The sequence below is a fragment of the Myxocyprinus asiaticus genome, chromosome 23 (genome assembly GCF_019703515.2).
Source record: "Myxocyprinus asiaticus isolate MX2 ecotype Aquarium Trade chromosome 23, UBuf_Myxa_2, whole genome shotgun sequence".
Classification (NCBI taxonomy): domain Eukaryota; kingdom Metazoa; phylum Chordata; class Actinopteri; order Cypriniformes; family Catostomidae; genus Myxocyprinus; species Myxocyprinus asiaticus.
In genome coordinates this window covers 2426897-2444734 of record NC_059366.1, presented here as the reverse complement: position 1 = coordinate 2444734, position 17838 = coordinate 2426897, and the positions used below count along the sequence as shown (strand labels likewise).

Genomic DNA, 17838 nt, shown 5'->3' with positions numbered 1-17838 from the left:
CCTTACACCACTCTGGGCTTGGAAGTAATTCCCCCCCCCCCCCCACCCTTCATGGTGTGGAATCAGTCTGGTCAAAATGCAAGGTGGCTTGCCTAAAAATGGACTAAGGGGGGCAACCGGAAGGAGGGGCATCTGCATACAACCAGCTGGAGGAGATTGAAAGGCATCTAGGAGGACGAAGTCAGAGAATGTACCACTAGGGGCAGCTCGAATCCTAGCATGTGTCCCTGGGTTTCCTAGGGGCACATTTCTACTGGTTGTGCTAAAGAGGGGGCTCTCTTCAATGTCAGATGATGTGCTGTGCGTTTCCTGGGTGGCCAGGTCAGCAGCTGCACTTACCTGATCTGACTCTGCTCTTAGCTGGGCAGCTTTGAGCTGCCTGCTCAGGGTTTCATTTACCTCCTGCATCCCGGCATTATCTTCCTGACTCTCTCAACTTGGGTACAGCTAACTTCTTGGTGCAGGCTGAGATTTTCCCTCTGCACCGCTTGGTAGCTGTTCTGCAGCTGGGTGAGCTGGGCTTGGTGCACTGCAGTTTGCAGTCGGGTTCTGCTGTGATGAAGAAGGAAAATTTGGCCCACGAGGTCCGGGATTGTGCGCTCTGGCTTGCCAACAGGGTTGTTGACATAATCAACTAGTTCCTGCAATGCTTTATCACAACAACTAACACTGTAGCCACTGAGGTTTTCTCTCTCCTCTATGGAGAGGAGGAGGACAGCGGTGACCACATCTTGCTGTGTTGGGTCGTCTGACCTCTGAGGAGCTGCAGCTCTGGCCACGTGGGGCGAGTGGTGACTCATTTTACCAGGGCAGTAAAAATGCTTGCGACACAGTGGCTCTGATAGCTTGTTGTGTTACAGTTGCTATAATGCTGACACAAACTCTTATGGGTTACTGTTATGTAATGTGCAAATTTCAGTGTGACCTCTCCTTGGTGGATGTTAATTAGGTGACCTGACGCCTCTCTGTAACATCTAGGTGAAAGTGTTAGGAGTTAAATAACAACAACAGCAGGCTTGGAGCAGACTATTGTAAACTTACCAACCCCTAATCCAAAGAGCACTTTCATGTAACACTGGCTTATGCTTGGCAAGTCGTGAGAGAAGTTAACGATAGATCAACGATCAACAATAATGATTCATTATTAAAATTAATAGAACATTGATTGGAATCAACATTAGCTTATGAATCCTTCAAATCAACAATCATCAAAGATAACTATCAATTATCAAAATCAATAGAATATTAATTTGAATTAATATTGCCAGGGCATCACCCTGGAATCAGGGACTAATAACCAGACAGTATAGCAGTCTCAATATAGGATTGTTTTCTTAGGCAAGTCGACATCCGGAAAACATCGACATTCAAAATGGGAGCAATGAAGGCTTGAATCCAAGCACTGACATCCCCTGCCAGCCCTTGGCACAGGTGCATGCAGAACAATACCAAATGTTAAAGTATAACAAAGTTTATTGATGCAGCAATATTAATTAATAATCAATACAATACAGTCGGTAAACTTCTGACTTCCAGCTACAAACTAATCAGTAACATGATTAGATATGGTAACAGATGAGCCTATAACACATGAGAGGAGGGTAGATGGTGTGTGTGTGAATGGGTGTGCGTGTGTGTGTGTGTAAGGAGAGAGTGCACAAAAGGGCGGGCATGGCTCTCGTGGAGAGTGTGTCACGCCAGGTTTCTGGCCAGAGAATGTAGCCGCGAATGTGGGCGGAGAGACTGGTTAATGGCGTCTGCCCTTTTAACGCGTGTCTCCACTGGTACGATAACTTAGGGACAAAGCTGAGCTCTATCGCCAAGTTATATGTTCACCAAATGTGTGTGCGGGTATGTTTCTGATGGGTCGTGTGTGTGTGCGGTTAGTACGAGAGAGAAAGAAAAGGGTGAAGCCGGTTTAGCGATCATGGGAGAGACGGCAACCGTTAGTTTTATCACTCAGAGATGCGGTGAATGGCTCGTAATCCGTCCGCTGCAGTCGTTGTTTCTGTAATGGATAAACTCAGTGTGCTGGTATCACCCGTGATGAAGGAAATGCACAAATAGCCCAACATGGTTGGACGACAACACAGCAAATCTCATTCATGGTAAATGTAAGTTACAGTAATACCTTGAGTATTATTAGCAGCAATGAGCGGACTCGGCGGTCCGTACTCTGTGCAAGCAATAACCTTGATACACAAGAATAACACACTATAATAATCTATCTCTGCCCAGACATAAACCTCTTACTTGAGTCACATGAGGACGTGGGTAGAATGTGTGTTCATCCGTCGTTTGACTCCAACTCAGTTCCTCGAAGCTCGGGTGATGAAGGGAGGCTGTTTCCTTGCTCTATCGGCTGGCGGTACAGGCTGATTCTCGGTGGGTAGGTGGAGAAATCAGCGAAGTAGACTCAGTTGAAGAAGGAAGAGAAATCTTCTTTCTTCACTTCTGCAGGCAAAAGGGTGAGACGTTGATTGCTTAGTGGTCTACTTCGGATCTGTAAGCATGCTCGGTGGAACACGGAGAATCTCAGCTCATCCAGCGAGATTGAGATTGTATAGCCAAAGTTCAGGTACGTACGTTACTTCCTTGGGCAGCAAGGCTACACCTGGGAGCAGCAGGGCTGCAACTAGACACGGCGAAAACTGTCGCTGGAAGCAAGTTTAGGAGGAATCTCCGGGGTTTTATACTCGCAATGACATCATGGTTGGGGGACACGTTCTGTCGTGCATTTCATAGGTGTTGAGAGTTCAATCCTTCAGAACTTCACACCTAGGTGTAAAGTGAGCAAGGCTTGATGGGATCTGTAGTCTGTTTGGACACCCTTTTTTTGGTTTTGGCACTGTTGTTGTGTTATCAGACTTTGAATGTTCCTATTTGCCTCAATCAGGCTTTATGACTGTGTGTAGACCTGCCTTTGTCTCCTATCTGAGCACATGAGGCCCAACACATGCATAAATTCTGATACAACATTTTTAATTCATGTTTCACCATTGCGGTTTTTGTAAACCATAATTGTCACATACTTCAGTGTATCTTGAATCATTTACATTTATTATGCATATATTAATATATAATGTTTCAGTAACATAATGGCATGCATGCCGAGACACAGCAGTCACGCTTGAGTGAGCAGGACTTTGCATTTTACAAAAACATCTTGCTTCGATTCCTCCATCCTCATTTCCATTCCTTCCATCCTTTCCTAATTTCTTAAGAAGGTGGAGCTTGGAAACAAGGAAAGAAAGCAAGGAAAGGAAATGAGGATGCACAATTTCAGAAATGAGAAGCACCCTATGACATTGAATTTACCAAATAAAAGTTCAAAATTAGAAAAATTTCAAAATACAAGAACAAAAACACTGAAACACATTTCAAATAAACACCTCAATAATAGGAACTAAAATCAATCAAACAAAAACAAACAAACAAATAAAATGTTATGTCATTCAACCTATATGCTATTATTTTTTCTGTAACACAAAAGAATACTTTTTGAATCATAATGCAGCTTCTTTCATTATGACAGTTCATAGTGACCATGTCTGTAATGTTCTAAAAAAGTGCAATAAAAGTATTAGAAATGTAGTCCATTAGTACAGTATATGGTGCCTCAAATGCAGTGTTGGGGAGTAGCTAACATCATGGTTACTTGCATAACCTCCGTTCCCTGATGGAGGGAATGAGACGTTGTGTCGATGTAGTGACACTAGGGGTCACTCTTGGGAGCCCGAGACACCTCTGGTCTTTGATAAAAGGCCAGTGAAAATTGGCGAGCGGTATTTGCATGCCACTCCTCCGGACATACGGGTATAAAAGGAGCTGGCGTGCAACACTCATTCAGGTTTTATTGCTCAGGAGCCGCGACAAGGTCCGGCCATTTCAGCGGGTAGTTCAGCATTGTGGCAGGAGGGACACAACGTCTCGTTCCCTCCATCAGGGAACGGAGGTTACACAAGTAACCATGACGTTCCCTATCTGTCATTCACTCGACGTTGTGTGGCGCATGTCTTCAGCTCAGAGGAGGTGAAAGGTGCTATGTGCAAGCGATACATCCTGGGCTTATCCGCTTGTATTGTGTGCCACTACCCGGGATGAAACTAGTTCCACCCGGAGGTTGTAGAAGGTGTTGGGTGTTGCCCAGCCCGCTGCTCTGCAAATGTCTGTTAGAGAGCCAAGGCCCAGGAGGCTGCTACACCCCTGGTAGAATGGGCTTCTAGCCCTACCGGGGGCGGCACGTCCTGGGCGTGATATGCCATAGCTATGGCATCAATGAGCCAGTGGGCGATCCTATGCTTGGACAGAGCGCTTCCTTTCCGCTGTGCACCAAAGCAGACAAAGAGCTGCTCAGAGATCCTAAAGCTCTGCGTGCGATCCAAATAGATGCGTAAAGCACGCACCGGACACAGCAACGACAGGGCTGGGTCTGCCTCCTCCTGGGGCAGCACTCGCAGGTTCACCACCTGGTCCCTAAAAGGGGTCATGGAACCTTGGGCACATAGCCTGGTTGGGGTCTCAAGATCACGTGAGAGTAGCCCGGACCGAATTCCAGGCATGTTTCACTGACAGACAACGCTTGCAGGTCTCCTACCCTCTTGAGGGCAGTCTTTAAGGAGAGTGTCTTAAGCTCAGCTGACTGCAAAGGCTCAAAGGGGGCTCTCTGTAGACCCTGAAGAACTACAGAGAGTTCCCATGAGGGAACGAGGTGCGGTCTGGAGGGGATCAGCCTCCTGGTGCCTCTTAGGAAGCTGATGATCAGGTCATGCTTCCCTAAGGACTTACCGTCCACTGTGTCATGGTATGCTGCTATAGCGGCTACATACACCTTCAAGGTGGATGGGACAGCTGCCCTTCCAACCTCTCCTGCAGGAAGGAAAGCACCGATCCGACTGTGCATCTCTGGGGATCTTCCCATCGGGAAGAACACCACTTAGCAAACAGATGCCACTTAAAGGCATACAGGCGCCTCTTAGAGGGGCCCTAGCCTGAGTGATCGTGTCTACCACCGTGGGTGGTAGACCACTTAGGTCTTCCGCTTCCCATCCAGGGTCCAGACATGGAGAAAGAAGGTCCTTCCTCAGGGGAATTCGCCGGGGGGGGGGGGGGGGCTGTCACGAGGAGCATGAGGTCCGAGAACCACGTCTGGGTGGGCCAGTAGGGTGCTACCAGGACAACCTGCTCCTCGTCCTCCCTGACCTTGCACAGAGTCTGTGCAAGTAGGCTCACCTGGGGGAAACGCATATTTGTGCAGGCCAAGGGGCCAGCTGTGTGCCAGCGTGTTTATACCAAGAGGTGCCTCGGTCAGGGTGTACCAGAGCGGGCTGTGGGAGGATTTTGGGAGGTGAACAGGTCTACCTGTGCCTGTCTGAATCGACTCCAGATCAGCTGGACCACCTCAGGGTGGAGTCTCCACTCTCCCCTGAGGGTAACCTGCCGTGACAACGCATCCGCTGCAGTGTTGAGGTCGCCTGGGATGTGAGTGGCTCGCAGCGACTTGAGGTGCTGATGACTCCAGAAGAGGAGATGGTGGGTGAGTTGTGACATACAACAAGAGCGCAGACTGCCTTGGCAGTTGACATATGCTACCATTGCCATGTTGTCTGTCCGAACTAACACGTGCTTTCCCTGGAACAATGGCCAGAACCTCCACAGGGTGAGCAGAATTGCCAGCAACTCGAGGCAGTTGATGTGCCAATGCAGCCGCGGGCCCATCCACAAGGCGGCGGCTGCGTGTCCATTGCAAACGGCACCCCAGCCCATCTTGGAGGTGTCTGTTGTGACCACAATGCACCTAGAGACCTGTTCTAGGGGAAAGCCTGCCCGTAGAAATGTGAGGTTGGTCCAAGGGCTGAAGAGGCGGTGACAGACCGGCGTGATGACCATGCAATGTGTCCCATGGCACCATGCCCATCTCGGGACTCAAGTCTGAAGCCAGTGCTGAAGCGGTCTCATATGCATCAACCCGAGCGGGGTGGCCACCGCTGAGGAGGCCATATGCCCCAGGAGCCTCTGAAAGAGTTTCAGTGTAACCGCTGTTTTCTGTTTGAATGCCTTCAAACAGGCCAGCACCGACTGTGCACGCTCGTTTGTGAGGCGTGCTGTCAACGAGACTGAGTCCAACTCCAAACCGAGAAAAGAGATGCTCTGAACCGGGAGGAGCTTGCTTTTTTCCCAGTTGACCTGAAGCCCTAATCGGCTAAGGTGCGAGAGCACCAAGTCCCTGTGTGCACACAGCATGTCCGAGAGTGAGCTAGGATTAGCCAATCATCAAGATAGTTGAGAATGCGAATTCCCACCTCCCTTTACGGGGCAAGAGCTGCCTCTGCGAGCTTTGTGAAGACGCAAGGGGACAAGGACAGACCAAAAGGGAGGAAAATGTACTGATATGCCTGACCCTCGAATGCAAACCACAGGAAGGGTCTGTGTCAAGGTAGAATCGAGACGTGAAAGTACGCGTCCTTCAGGTCTACCACCACGGAACAATCTTGATGCCGGACGCTCGCCAGAATGCATTTTTGCGTCAGCATCTTGAATGGGAGTCTGTGTAAAGCCCAGTTCAGTACTTGCAGGTCCAAGATTGGACGCAACCCACTGCCTTTTTTCGGTACGATGAAGTAGGGGCTGTAAAACCCCTTCTTCATCTCAGCCGTAGGGACAGGTTCTATCGCACCCTTCCGTAGGAGGGTGGCGATATCCACGTGCAAGGTAGCAGTGTTTTCGTCCCTCACCAAGGTGAAGTGGATACCGCTGAACCTGGGTGGATGCCTGGCGAACTGAATCGCATAGCCGAGTCGGACGGTCCGGATTAGCCATCATGACGGATTGGAAAGTGCAAGCCACGCATCCAAGCTCCACACGAGGGGGACCAAAGGGACAGTCTCATCGGACATACCGGCAGGTGGGGCCACGCTGCGGAGCTCGAGGTGCCACACCATGTTGTGGCCATGCTGAGTCTAGGGACATCAAAGCACTTACCTGGCTCCTTGTGACCACCCCCGGAACAGCCTGGGATGGGGGAGGAAGAGGCCTGTCCTCACAACCCGTGGAGACTGTCACATCGGGGGCGGATCTGTGCCACAGCTGGGTGTGCAGGGGCGGGGAGGATAAAAAGGTGGACGGTGGTCGTGATGACGGCCGTGCACACCAGGTATGTGACCCAGGGAATGAGGAAACCGCTCTTTTGCTGAACTGTTGGGTACCGCAGCCACTTAGGCATGCGGCGAAATCAAATGAAAAGGCAACAAAAGATTCTCCTCCTGGCCTTCCACAGGGGGATGGAGTGGTCTTCTTACCAGCTCCAAGGCAGTGGGTTTCATCAACCCTGGGTCACCCGTCTCAGGGGCGCTTTGAACCCTTTCGTGGGTTCTTGGCAGCCGGCCGTGAGATGGGTGGCGTCTGCTTCCTGTGGTGGGCTCTATGCCGGGGCCGGGCCGAAGGGGCGGGCTGTGGCGGAGCCGGTGCAGTCACCGCAGGGAGCGGGCAGGGTGTGGGATCTTGAGCTGCACCGGGGCAGGATATGCCGGATAGCCTCCGTCTGCTGCTTCACCGTCGAGAACTGCTGGGCAAAGTCCTCGACGGTGTTGCTGAATAGGCCAGCCTGGGAGATAGGGGGAGCAAGGAACCGTGTCTTGTCAGCCTCACCCATCTCGACCAGGTAGAGGCAAAGACATCGCCCGCCCGAGAGACCACGCCGTGACCTTCTTCACCCAGAGAGCGAGGTCGATCACCGAACGCAGTTCCTGCATCAGATCTGGGGCGGAACTACCCTCGTGCAGTTCTTTTAGCACCTTGGCTTGGTGGACCTGCAGGAGAGCCATGGCGTGCAGGGCAGAGGCGGCTTGTTAAGCAGCACTGTAGGCTTTGGCCATCAGGGACGATGTGAACTTACAGGCCTTGGATGGGAGCTTTGGGCGTCCGTGCCAGGTGGAGGTGCTCTGCGGGCATAGGTGCACCATGAGCACCTTATCCACTGGGGGAATCACCATATAGCCCCTGGCCGGCCATGCCATCGAGGGTAGTGAGGGTGGGGGAGCTGAGAAATCGGGACCGGGCAGTAAAATGTGCCTCCCACAATTTTGTCAGCTCTTCGTGCACTTCCAGGAAGAAAGGCAGTGGAGCGGGGCGTGGCTGCTTTGAGCGGCGCCGCGAGCCCAGGAACCAATCATCAAACCGAAGCGAGGGTTTGAGGGAGAGCGGAGGGTTCCACTCTAGTCTGACGCTCGCGGCCACCCGGGAAAGCATGTCCATCATTTCTGCATCAGCCTGTGACTGAGCAATCGTCCCCGAAGGGGGGAGCCCAGCTGAGGCTTCTACATCCGACTGGACAAGCCCGCTCTCTTATGCTGCACTCGAGAGCTCATCAGTTTCGCGGGCTCCGAACAAGAGGTCAAACTCGCCATGAGTCGAGCCGGCGGACTCATCTGGAAGCCCGATTGGGGCAGATGAGCATGCTGGGGAATGGGAGGTTCGTGGGGGGATACCCAGCGGAGGCGGTCCCATTGGGGTCCCCAAATCGCCACCAGTGCTAGCCACACTGGCCTCATACCCGTAGGTAGAAAGCAAGCCACGACCGCAATGTTGCCATGGTCATGTTCTCGTAGTGAGTACATAAACCATCCACGAACGCTGTCTCTGCGTGGGTTGTGCCCAGACATGAAAGACAGTGATCGTGACCGTCTGAAATAGCGACCGCAACCAGGAATAACACACAAACGGAAAGACATCTTTAAAAAGATGTTCCGTGTGTGCCGCTCTTTTAGAGAAAATATACTCGCTTTTCTCTGCCAAAGCGCCCAGGGGCGTTCTCTGCAGTGCACCAGTGCAGAGGAGGGAGAAGCCGCTGAAATGTGCCATCAGATCCAGCAGAGGTGAATGAACAGTCAGCTCAGTAAACATCGAACGTTCAGCTCCGAAGAGAAAATCTGAATGAGTGGTTGCACGCCAGCTCCTTTTATACCCGTATGTCCAGGGGAGTGGCATGCAAATACCACTCGCCAATTTTCATTGGCCTTTTATCAAAGACCAGAGCTGTCTCGGGCTCCCAAGAGTGACCCCTAGTGTCACTACATCGACACAACGTCGAGTGAGTGACAGATAGGGAACTACATGTAGCGACGCTACAAACTTAACTACATTTTTCAGTAGCTTGACAGTAGCTCAGATGCTTTTAAAACAGAGTAACTTTTCCAGTAGCGAACTACTCGCTACTGGAAAAGTTACAGCATGTTGGTCAGATTATAAATAATAGCCTTCCTTACTGCGTAGAAGCCAAACTTTTACCGGCAAAATGTCTGCTGATCAGAATCAGGCAGCTGTCTGTCTGCTGATCAGAATCAGGCAGCGTCATCGTCTTCTTTTGTAATGGCAGATCACAACAAAAATAGTGAATTACCGCTATCTACGGAGAGCTTATTACAGCTCACTTGGATAAGAAGAGATTGTCTGATGGTTATGTAAAGTGAGCAACCACAGTTTGTTTACCTTTACAAGACCTACAGGGGCAGGTAAATCTGAAAATGATAAAAGAACACCATTTTATTCTTCTATGAAACAAAGAATGTTTCAGACGCTTTATTCTTAATAGATCACACAACAGCATATTTACCTTTACTATTTTAAATAAAATTATTTTTGTTTCTGTTCTAAGTATGTTTATTTCGCTTATCATCTGTGCATTATTGGGAGCAGTGAGTGAATTATTATTATAATATTTATAAATATACAGTATATATTATTATAATAATTACTATCATGCAGAACTATTTGATTTCTCCATTTCTTAGCATTTAATTAACAATTATTTTCATGAAAAACAAAATACAATTATTTGTAAAAGAAATCATTTATGGCATTTATTATTATGCAACAATCTAGGACGACCATCCGTCCACTTTTTTTGGACTTGAACAAAGTAACCTCTGTATGTGACCTGTAAAGCTGGCACTTGCATGTCAATGGCAAAAAAGTCAGAAAATACAATGAGCATGAACCCAGGTGAGGGGAGAAACAAGCCCTGAGTCTTTATTCACATATTATCCACACTAAATATTATGTGACAAGAACAAAAAATGCCAGCCCAAGGACAGTTTGTCATAAAAATGTTATCTTTAGGGAAGTAGGCTACACCTGGCCACAGCAGGACTGAAAAGTGTTAAGTATAGTTAAAAAATATTTTTTAATGGCATCTGATCTTTTTTGTTTTTATTTTATACTGCTGTATTTTATTTTATGTCCATTATTAACTGTATTAATGTTACTATTCATTAAATGTATTAAATAGATTTAATATATTTAAACACATTAAATGTATTAATACATTAATTAATAAATATCATTAGTGTAAATTTTGTTATTAATATTATTATTGATAGTAACATAATTTTTTTTTTTGCCTCATTAAGTACCTTCAATGTAGCTAGCTACTTTTTGATAGTAACTTGTAGTGTAGCTAACTACTTTTTCAAAAGAGTAGCTTGACTGTAGCTTAACTACTTAAAATTATGAGTAGCTTGTCAAACTACAGTTTCAAAGTAGCTTCCCCAACACTGCTCAAATGTTCAGAACAAAAAAAAAAGCTATTGTATGTCTTCAGAAGACTTGGAAAATAGCACACAAGTCAGATGGACTACTTTTATGGTCATTTTAATCCTGTTTAGTAGTTTGACTGATATGGTTACTTTTAACTGCATATGTGGTTGGAATAACATGGAGGTTAGTAAACGAGGACAAGATTTATATGGCCTTTTAGCAAAGTGCTATGATTTAAAATGTATTACTTGCTTTGTCCTTTTGTTTTATTTTATTGTATCTATGTTTCATAAGCATCCCCTCATTACAGCTTTGATAAATGACTGGGCATTCACATTAGCAGTGGGAAATGTATTATCCTCATTAACCAATGGCTGAATGATCCGTCTTTTCCCTGGTGTGATAATTTCCCCTCATTCCTCTCTCCCTCCCTTGTCTGTCTCTTCAGTCTGCTAAGTTTGTTGTGTTAAAGTAACGTTGTTTTCCTGTAGGTCGCCAGCTCACCATCTTCAACAGCCAGACAGTCATCCAGATTGGGGGCGGGGAACAAGACCATATCCGCTCTTTCCAGGGCCAGATGTCTGGCCTTTATTATAATGGTTTGAAGATTTTCAACATGGCTGTGGAAGGTGATCCCAACATCCGTATCGAGGGGAGTGTGAGACTGGTTGGGGAGGTGCTGTCTTCCTCCATAACACCACAGTCCAGCGCTACAGCAAATCACTCTGAGACCTCCACCTCTATAATGGAGATCACCACCACAACCACCTCCAACCACAGGGTGAAGCAGACCACGACAAGTGAATCCCAGCAGGTCAGACATCTCCTATTGTTCCCCTTGTTGACCTCTGCCTTTATTTTTGTTTATTTGTCCGGCTGAAGTTTTTTATAGAATTTTGATTCTATATTTTGATGTTTCTGTCCAACAAATGGGTATAGGTGAATCTCACAAATATTGTCTGGGTCAATATTGTCATTCCAAATAAAAATAAAAATAGAAGAAATAATAATTTGCATAAAGAAAATAAAGCCTCTTTTAAGGACCATTAATATTTCCCTCCAAAATTCTCATTACAATAATGCAGTAATGTAACCATTACAGATCATGTGATTGCCATGCCCAATTGCATGCTTGACTCCAGCAGTCCAATGGGCTTTGCAGAAATGGGCTGGAGTCCAACCAAGGAGCTCTAAAATACCTGGAGAAAGCTTTCTGTTAGTATTCCCATTCATTCTCTGTGGCAGAGCTCAGCTAACACAGGGTTCCCCAGAAATATCTGAAATGGAGGCTGGCATCTTTGCTTATGAGAGATCAATTCAGAGATCATGCGTCATGTGACTGATTAGGCGTCAATGAGAACAGATAGGGAAAAATAAGTCCATTTCAAATTTTTGAGAGGCCTTCAAAAAACAATCTGTCACTGGAAAAAGACACACTATAATGCAATAAAATAATGTTGATTGAAATGTTTCTTGAAAGAAAAAAAAAAATTCTGAAAATACAGCCACTTTTGAATGGCTTTCAATGGGGAAATATGCTTTTTCCTACCTGGTCTCATAAAATGAATGTTTCTGTAACTACATTTTGCAAACTGAGTCTTACATGCTGCATTCTACATTTCGCTGCAGTTTCCTGGTGAAATTAACACTTAAGGCGCTGCAATAACTATGCATTTTATTCACTTTCACACAAATCATGAGTAAAACAGCTGATTATGACTTTATGTCACCAGTCCAACTCGACCCACCCCGAGCAGGATTCGAACAGGCGATTCCTGGCACAGGAGTTGGACCGGCTAGTAAGGAGGCTAGAAAAGCCATGGCTCTAGCCTCAGTCGCTAGTGTGTCCCTTAAGGCCAGGAGAGTGAGGTTTACACAATGCAGAGCTATCATGTTGCAGCTGGACACTGTAACATTTATTCACTTTATTCAGCCCCACCCTTTTTCAGTGTGCCTGCTCTTCCAGTTTGTATTGAAGCTACAGAAAATGTCGATCAAAATGGAATACATCTGGGAGCACAGAAAGGTTTTTTTTTGTTTTTGATGCTGTGATGCTACAGCACCCCTCTACTAGATGAAAATGCTGTAAAGGTGTTTTGCTGTCACTGTAAAATTTTGTTTTCCAACACCCACAGAGGTAAATTGGACCTTGATCAAAAGATAACATTCCAACAGCAATGCCACACAGCGCTATTTTGATGATACAATGGTTTAATATTTATATGTTGAATTCAGTTTTATTTTAACTTAATAATTTGTGTTAAAATGTGTAGCTGACATGAAATTTCAAACAATGACAGCTGGTATTATTATAAATACAATGTCATGACATTCAAGGAAAATATGCTTTTTGAAGCTAATTTGAAATTAATTTATCACCACACATTTAAAAAAGAGCTGATATGTACAGTAAGTAAAATTGTTGAACACGGAATATAAAAGAAACTTACAGCTTCACGTGTACATGCATATGTGTGTGTTTAAGGTTCAAGACCACAGTTCTAGCCCAGCCAAAGACACTCTAAGCTAAAGTGAAACAAAAGTGCCATAGAAGCTACACAAAATTAAGTGGTTGATTTTTGCCTTCAGGGTGCAATCCCAGCATCTACCAGCAGGGGCATGCAGGGACTTGAGTCCAACGTGATTGATTACAGCAGAGACTAATTGTGTGATTGATCCAGAGCCCATCAGAAGCAGCCAATTGTGTGCTTGACTATAGCAGTGTGCAGTGTTTCTGCTGAAGTGTTTCTGAAACCTCAGTTAACCATATGGGCGATTGGGCATGTGCCCTGGGGCACCAAGCTTTCAGGGGCTCCACGCAGCAACATAAAGGATGCTCCGACTGACCAGCCACCGATTGGTATCGGCCAATATTCACTTCCTATAAATCAGTTGGCGATCTCATAACACTGGCTGAAACTTGTAAACCAACCAACTTGATTCAACAGTTAAGAACGTCTTTAGTCCATGGTGGCGGCCTCTCAGCCTTCGCAGGGCATAAGTATCAAGTTACAATAAGTAAAGGTTATAATAATTATGCAGGTTACAAGATGAACAAGTGGCAGAGGAACTAATATTACCAACATCCAACAAAATGAAAAGGCAGGGAACATGTAATGTAAAAATAATAAATTTATAAATAATAAAAAATAAATAATAATAATTTAATAATAATTATAAAATAATATAATTATAATAGAAATTATAATTCAGTTTGACACAAAACCTTGTTCTTTATAGGGCTTTCAATCGTAACATAAATATTTTGTGTAAGCCTACTTGTTTTTAAGATCTATTAAAAAAACCTTTTTTTATTTTTATTTTTTTATTTCAAAATCAATATTTGATTATCAATTAACCAACCTACATACATTTTGTCAGCAAAACTAGACAACAGCTATGGTATTACTTTAAATGAAATACTTTAAAAGGAATTGTTAACAGTGACAGTGCAGAAAGCTTACATAACAGTTTATAACAGAGCTCCTGATAAAAGGTTAAATGATCAGTATCAAATTCAATGTTTCAAATTCAAGTTCAAATTCTAAGGTGAACTCCATCCTGAGCCCATGCTTCAGACAGTGGCTCATGAAGAATCCCATGTCTTTGGGTTTGCATCAATGCATCCTCTGTGAGGTCTGTCTTAGTAGACCGAAGTGAAGTCTGGCTGGCACATGCTGCAGTTGGTCATCATCACTCAGTGACATTCAGGCAGGACTGGAGATGGATCTGGCAAGCTCTGGTAACCTTGGGATATAATCAGGGAAAGAAATAGAATAAAATTAGCACAGATGCCATTCACTTTAAATGAAGGTTAAAAATGCCCAGTCTCTATGGAATAAAGTGGAGGAGCTGCAGGCGCACGTCTGCTTCCAACATGAATTCAGAGACAATTGTTTACTGGCAATCACGGAAACATGGCTGGGGGAAATGGACTCTGATAAGGTGCTGATGATTGATGGGTTTGTTAGTCCACTACGTACTGATCAAGATGGTGGGACTACAGGCAAGATGCGCGGTGGAGGGGTATGTTTGTATGTGAATGAAAGTTGGTGTTGGTGAGAGAACGACTATGCACAAAGGACATTGAGATGCTCACGGTATCTTTGCATCCATATTATTTGCCAAGGGAATTTCCCCAGATATTTGTGTCTGTGGTTTATATTCATCCAAAAGCGATCGAGAGTGAGGCCACCAGGTACGTGGAGGAAAGTATATCCAAGCTTCAATCTTTATCCCCTGAGGCGCTGATATTAATAATGGGTGATTTTAACAGTTGTTTGCCAGACAAAACCTTAAAAAATATGCAGTGGTATGTCACGTGTCCCACTACACACAACAAGATCTTAGACCAATGTTTTGGCTTAGTTAAGGGTGCATACAAATCCATCTCACTTCCTCCCTTAAGTACGGCAGACCATAACTGTGTTCATCTTATACCATGTCATCGCACTACTTTAAAGAGGGGGAAAGTTCAAGTTAGAACTGTGAAACATTGGACTGAAGATTCTACTGGGATGTTGCAAGGATGTTTGGACAGTACTTCATGGGATGTGTTTATTGAGTCATCAGAGAGCATTGATGAGCTTAATGATGTAGTTAGCTCATGGGTAACATATTGTGTTGATTCTGTTATCCCTGACAAAGTTGTAAAGGGGGGGACTTGCTTGAAGTTAAAAATGTACATGTTTTTATGAACTTTCTCTGCTTCTTTATATTCTTTACACCAATGAATGTTGTAGTCAGTTTGAGAATCTGTATATCTTGAAGTATGCTGACGACACAGTAATAGTGAGTTTGTTGGTTGGTGAGGAGAAAGATCATGCCCCTGTTGTTGAGTATTTTGTTTAGTGGTGTCAGGAGGCAGGTTTATATCTGAATACTGGAAAAAAGAATGATATGTGTATAGATTTCTAGCATAATTCTACACCCAACTCAAGTACTTGTATTGTTGAACACACTATTGAAATTGTGGAAAGCTATAAATATTTAGGTACTATAATAGACAACAAATTGAAATTGAGATGAACACAGACAGACAATGCAAAATGAGTCAGCAATGACTCTCTTGTTTAAGGAAGTTAGCGAAATTTCATATTGACAAGACATTGATGAGTGTTTTTTTTTTTTTTTTTTTTTTTACAGGGCCTTTATTGAATCTTGTCTAACATTTTCAATGGTGTGCTAGTTTGCTTCTCTAAAAGTAAAAAAAAAAAAAAAAATGCCCTTGTGAGGGTCGTAAACATACGTATGTAGTAAAATTGTTGGATTTAATTTTCCCGGACTGTCTGAGCTATTTACTATGCAGGAGTTTAGGAAAGCAAACAACATTATATCTGACGATACTCTACATGATGCTTTTCAGATACTGCCTTCCGGGTCTTTATGCAGGGTTCCTTTAGCAAAAACTAACAGATTCAAATTTTCATTTGTACCATATGCTATTTCTCTGCTTAACTCAAATCGAAAAAGGCAGCCTCCATATCAAGTGTTCCGGCTGTAATGATGATTTCCAATGGGTGTCCTGTTGATTGTATTATTTTTAATATTTATTATATGATTTAGTGTAATTTGTATTGTTTTTTATATATATGTGCTGTATTTCACTGCTACAGAAAAAATTGTCCTCATGGGGGACAATAAAAATTAAGTAAGAATAAGAGAAGTGTTTTCAGTTCCAGCAGTCCTAACTAAAGCAGCACAACTACTGTATGAATTGAGGGATAAATTATGTGTATGCCTGGCTGAATAGATATGTCTTTAACTTGCTGGACATCCACCTAGTAATGCATTACTATAATCTAGTATTGAGGTCATAAACGCATGAATTAGTTTTTCGGCATCAGAAACAGATAGCATGTGTCAAAGTTTAGATTACTATCAAATATAACACCTAAATGAACATAGTTGGGAGGACACTACCTTTTCTAGGATTTTCGATATGAATGGGAGATTTGAAATTGGTCTATAATTAGCCAGTTCTCCTGGATCAAGCTGTGGTTTCTTGTTAAGCAGTTTGATAACTGCCAGTTTACATTTTCTTGGGACATGCCCTAAGGATAATGAGGAGTTAATAATATTAAGAAGAGGTACTAAGATTACAGAAAACTCCTCTTTTAGGGGTTAAATCAGTGTTGGACCTAACATACATATTGTTGATTTTGATGTTTTGATCATTTTTGTTAGCTCTTCCTGACTTATAACAGAGAAGGATTGAAGTTGCTCGTAGGGAGTTTTAGTCTTCTGGGTGTTCTGGCAGAGGGATGCGTAATTCCAATTTTGTTTCTGATTATTTTGATTTTATCAGTAAAAAATCATAAAGTTATTACTACTATGCTGCGATGGAGTATAAACTTAAAACTGCGGTTTTCAGGGACATAGGAAAAGTGCCTTAGAGGAGTGAGGCATTTACTATTTCCAAGTGTTTTATTTTTCAGACAGTTAAAGACATTTTTGAGAAAGATGTTGGGAGTGTGTCAAGACACCAGGTCGACATTTGAAGATACTTGATTGTTTTTTCCAGAGTTTTGCCATCAGTTGCCTTGAAATCAAATATAGTGACTATTCTGAATTTGTTGTGGTAGATGCTGTCTAACATCAGCACAACATGAGAAGGTGATCGCCATTCTCATGTCATTGATTTTCTTCCTGAAAAAAATCCAAATCACATATCTCTGCACCAGAAAATCGTAGAGACTTCCGGATTGACTTATTTCACTCAGGATAGCAAGGAACCTCATTATGTATCACTCTGGTAACTGCCTAGCAACCACATGGGGTTCCCCTAGCAACCAAGTAACAAATCACATATCTCTGCACCAGAAAATTGTAGAGACTTCCGAGTTAACTTATTTCACTCAGGATGGCAAGTAGCCTTGATAAATATCACCCTAGTAACTGCCTAGCAACCAGATGGGTTTACCCTAGCAACCAAGTAACAAATCACATATCTCTGCACCAGAAAATCATAGAGACTTCCAGGTTGACTTATTTCACTCAGGATAGCAAGGAACCTCATTATGTATCACTCTGGTAACTGCCTAGCAACCACATGGGGTTACCCTAGCAACCAAGTAACAAATCACATATCTCTGCACCAGAAAATTGTAGAGACTTCTGAGTTGACTTATTTCACTCAGGATGGCAAGTAGCCTTGATAAGTATCACCCTGGTAACTGCCTAGCAACCAGATGGGGTTACCTTAGCAACCAAGTAATAAATCACATATCTCTGCACCAGAAAATCGTATTGACTTCTGGATCAACTTATTTCACTCAGGATGGAAAGGAGGATTGATAAGTATCA

General features: G+C 44.2%; 1 protein-coding gene across 1 annotated transcript in view; it reads left to right on the top strand.

Annotated features, from left to right (window-relative positions):
- Positions 1-17838, top strand: part of nrxn1b (neurexin 1b) — a 582675-nt gene that overhangs the window by 502947 nt on the left and 61890 nt on the right. Inside the window, exon 21 of the mRNA XM_051650892.1 lies at positions 11025-11333. Coding sequence (XP_051506852.1) covers positions 11025-11333 — 309 coding nt within the window. The remainder of the gene's footprint in view (positions 1-11024; positions 11334-17838) is intronic.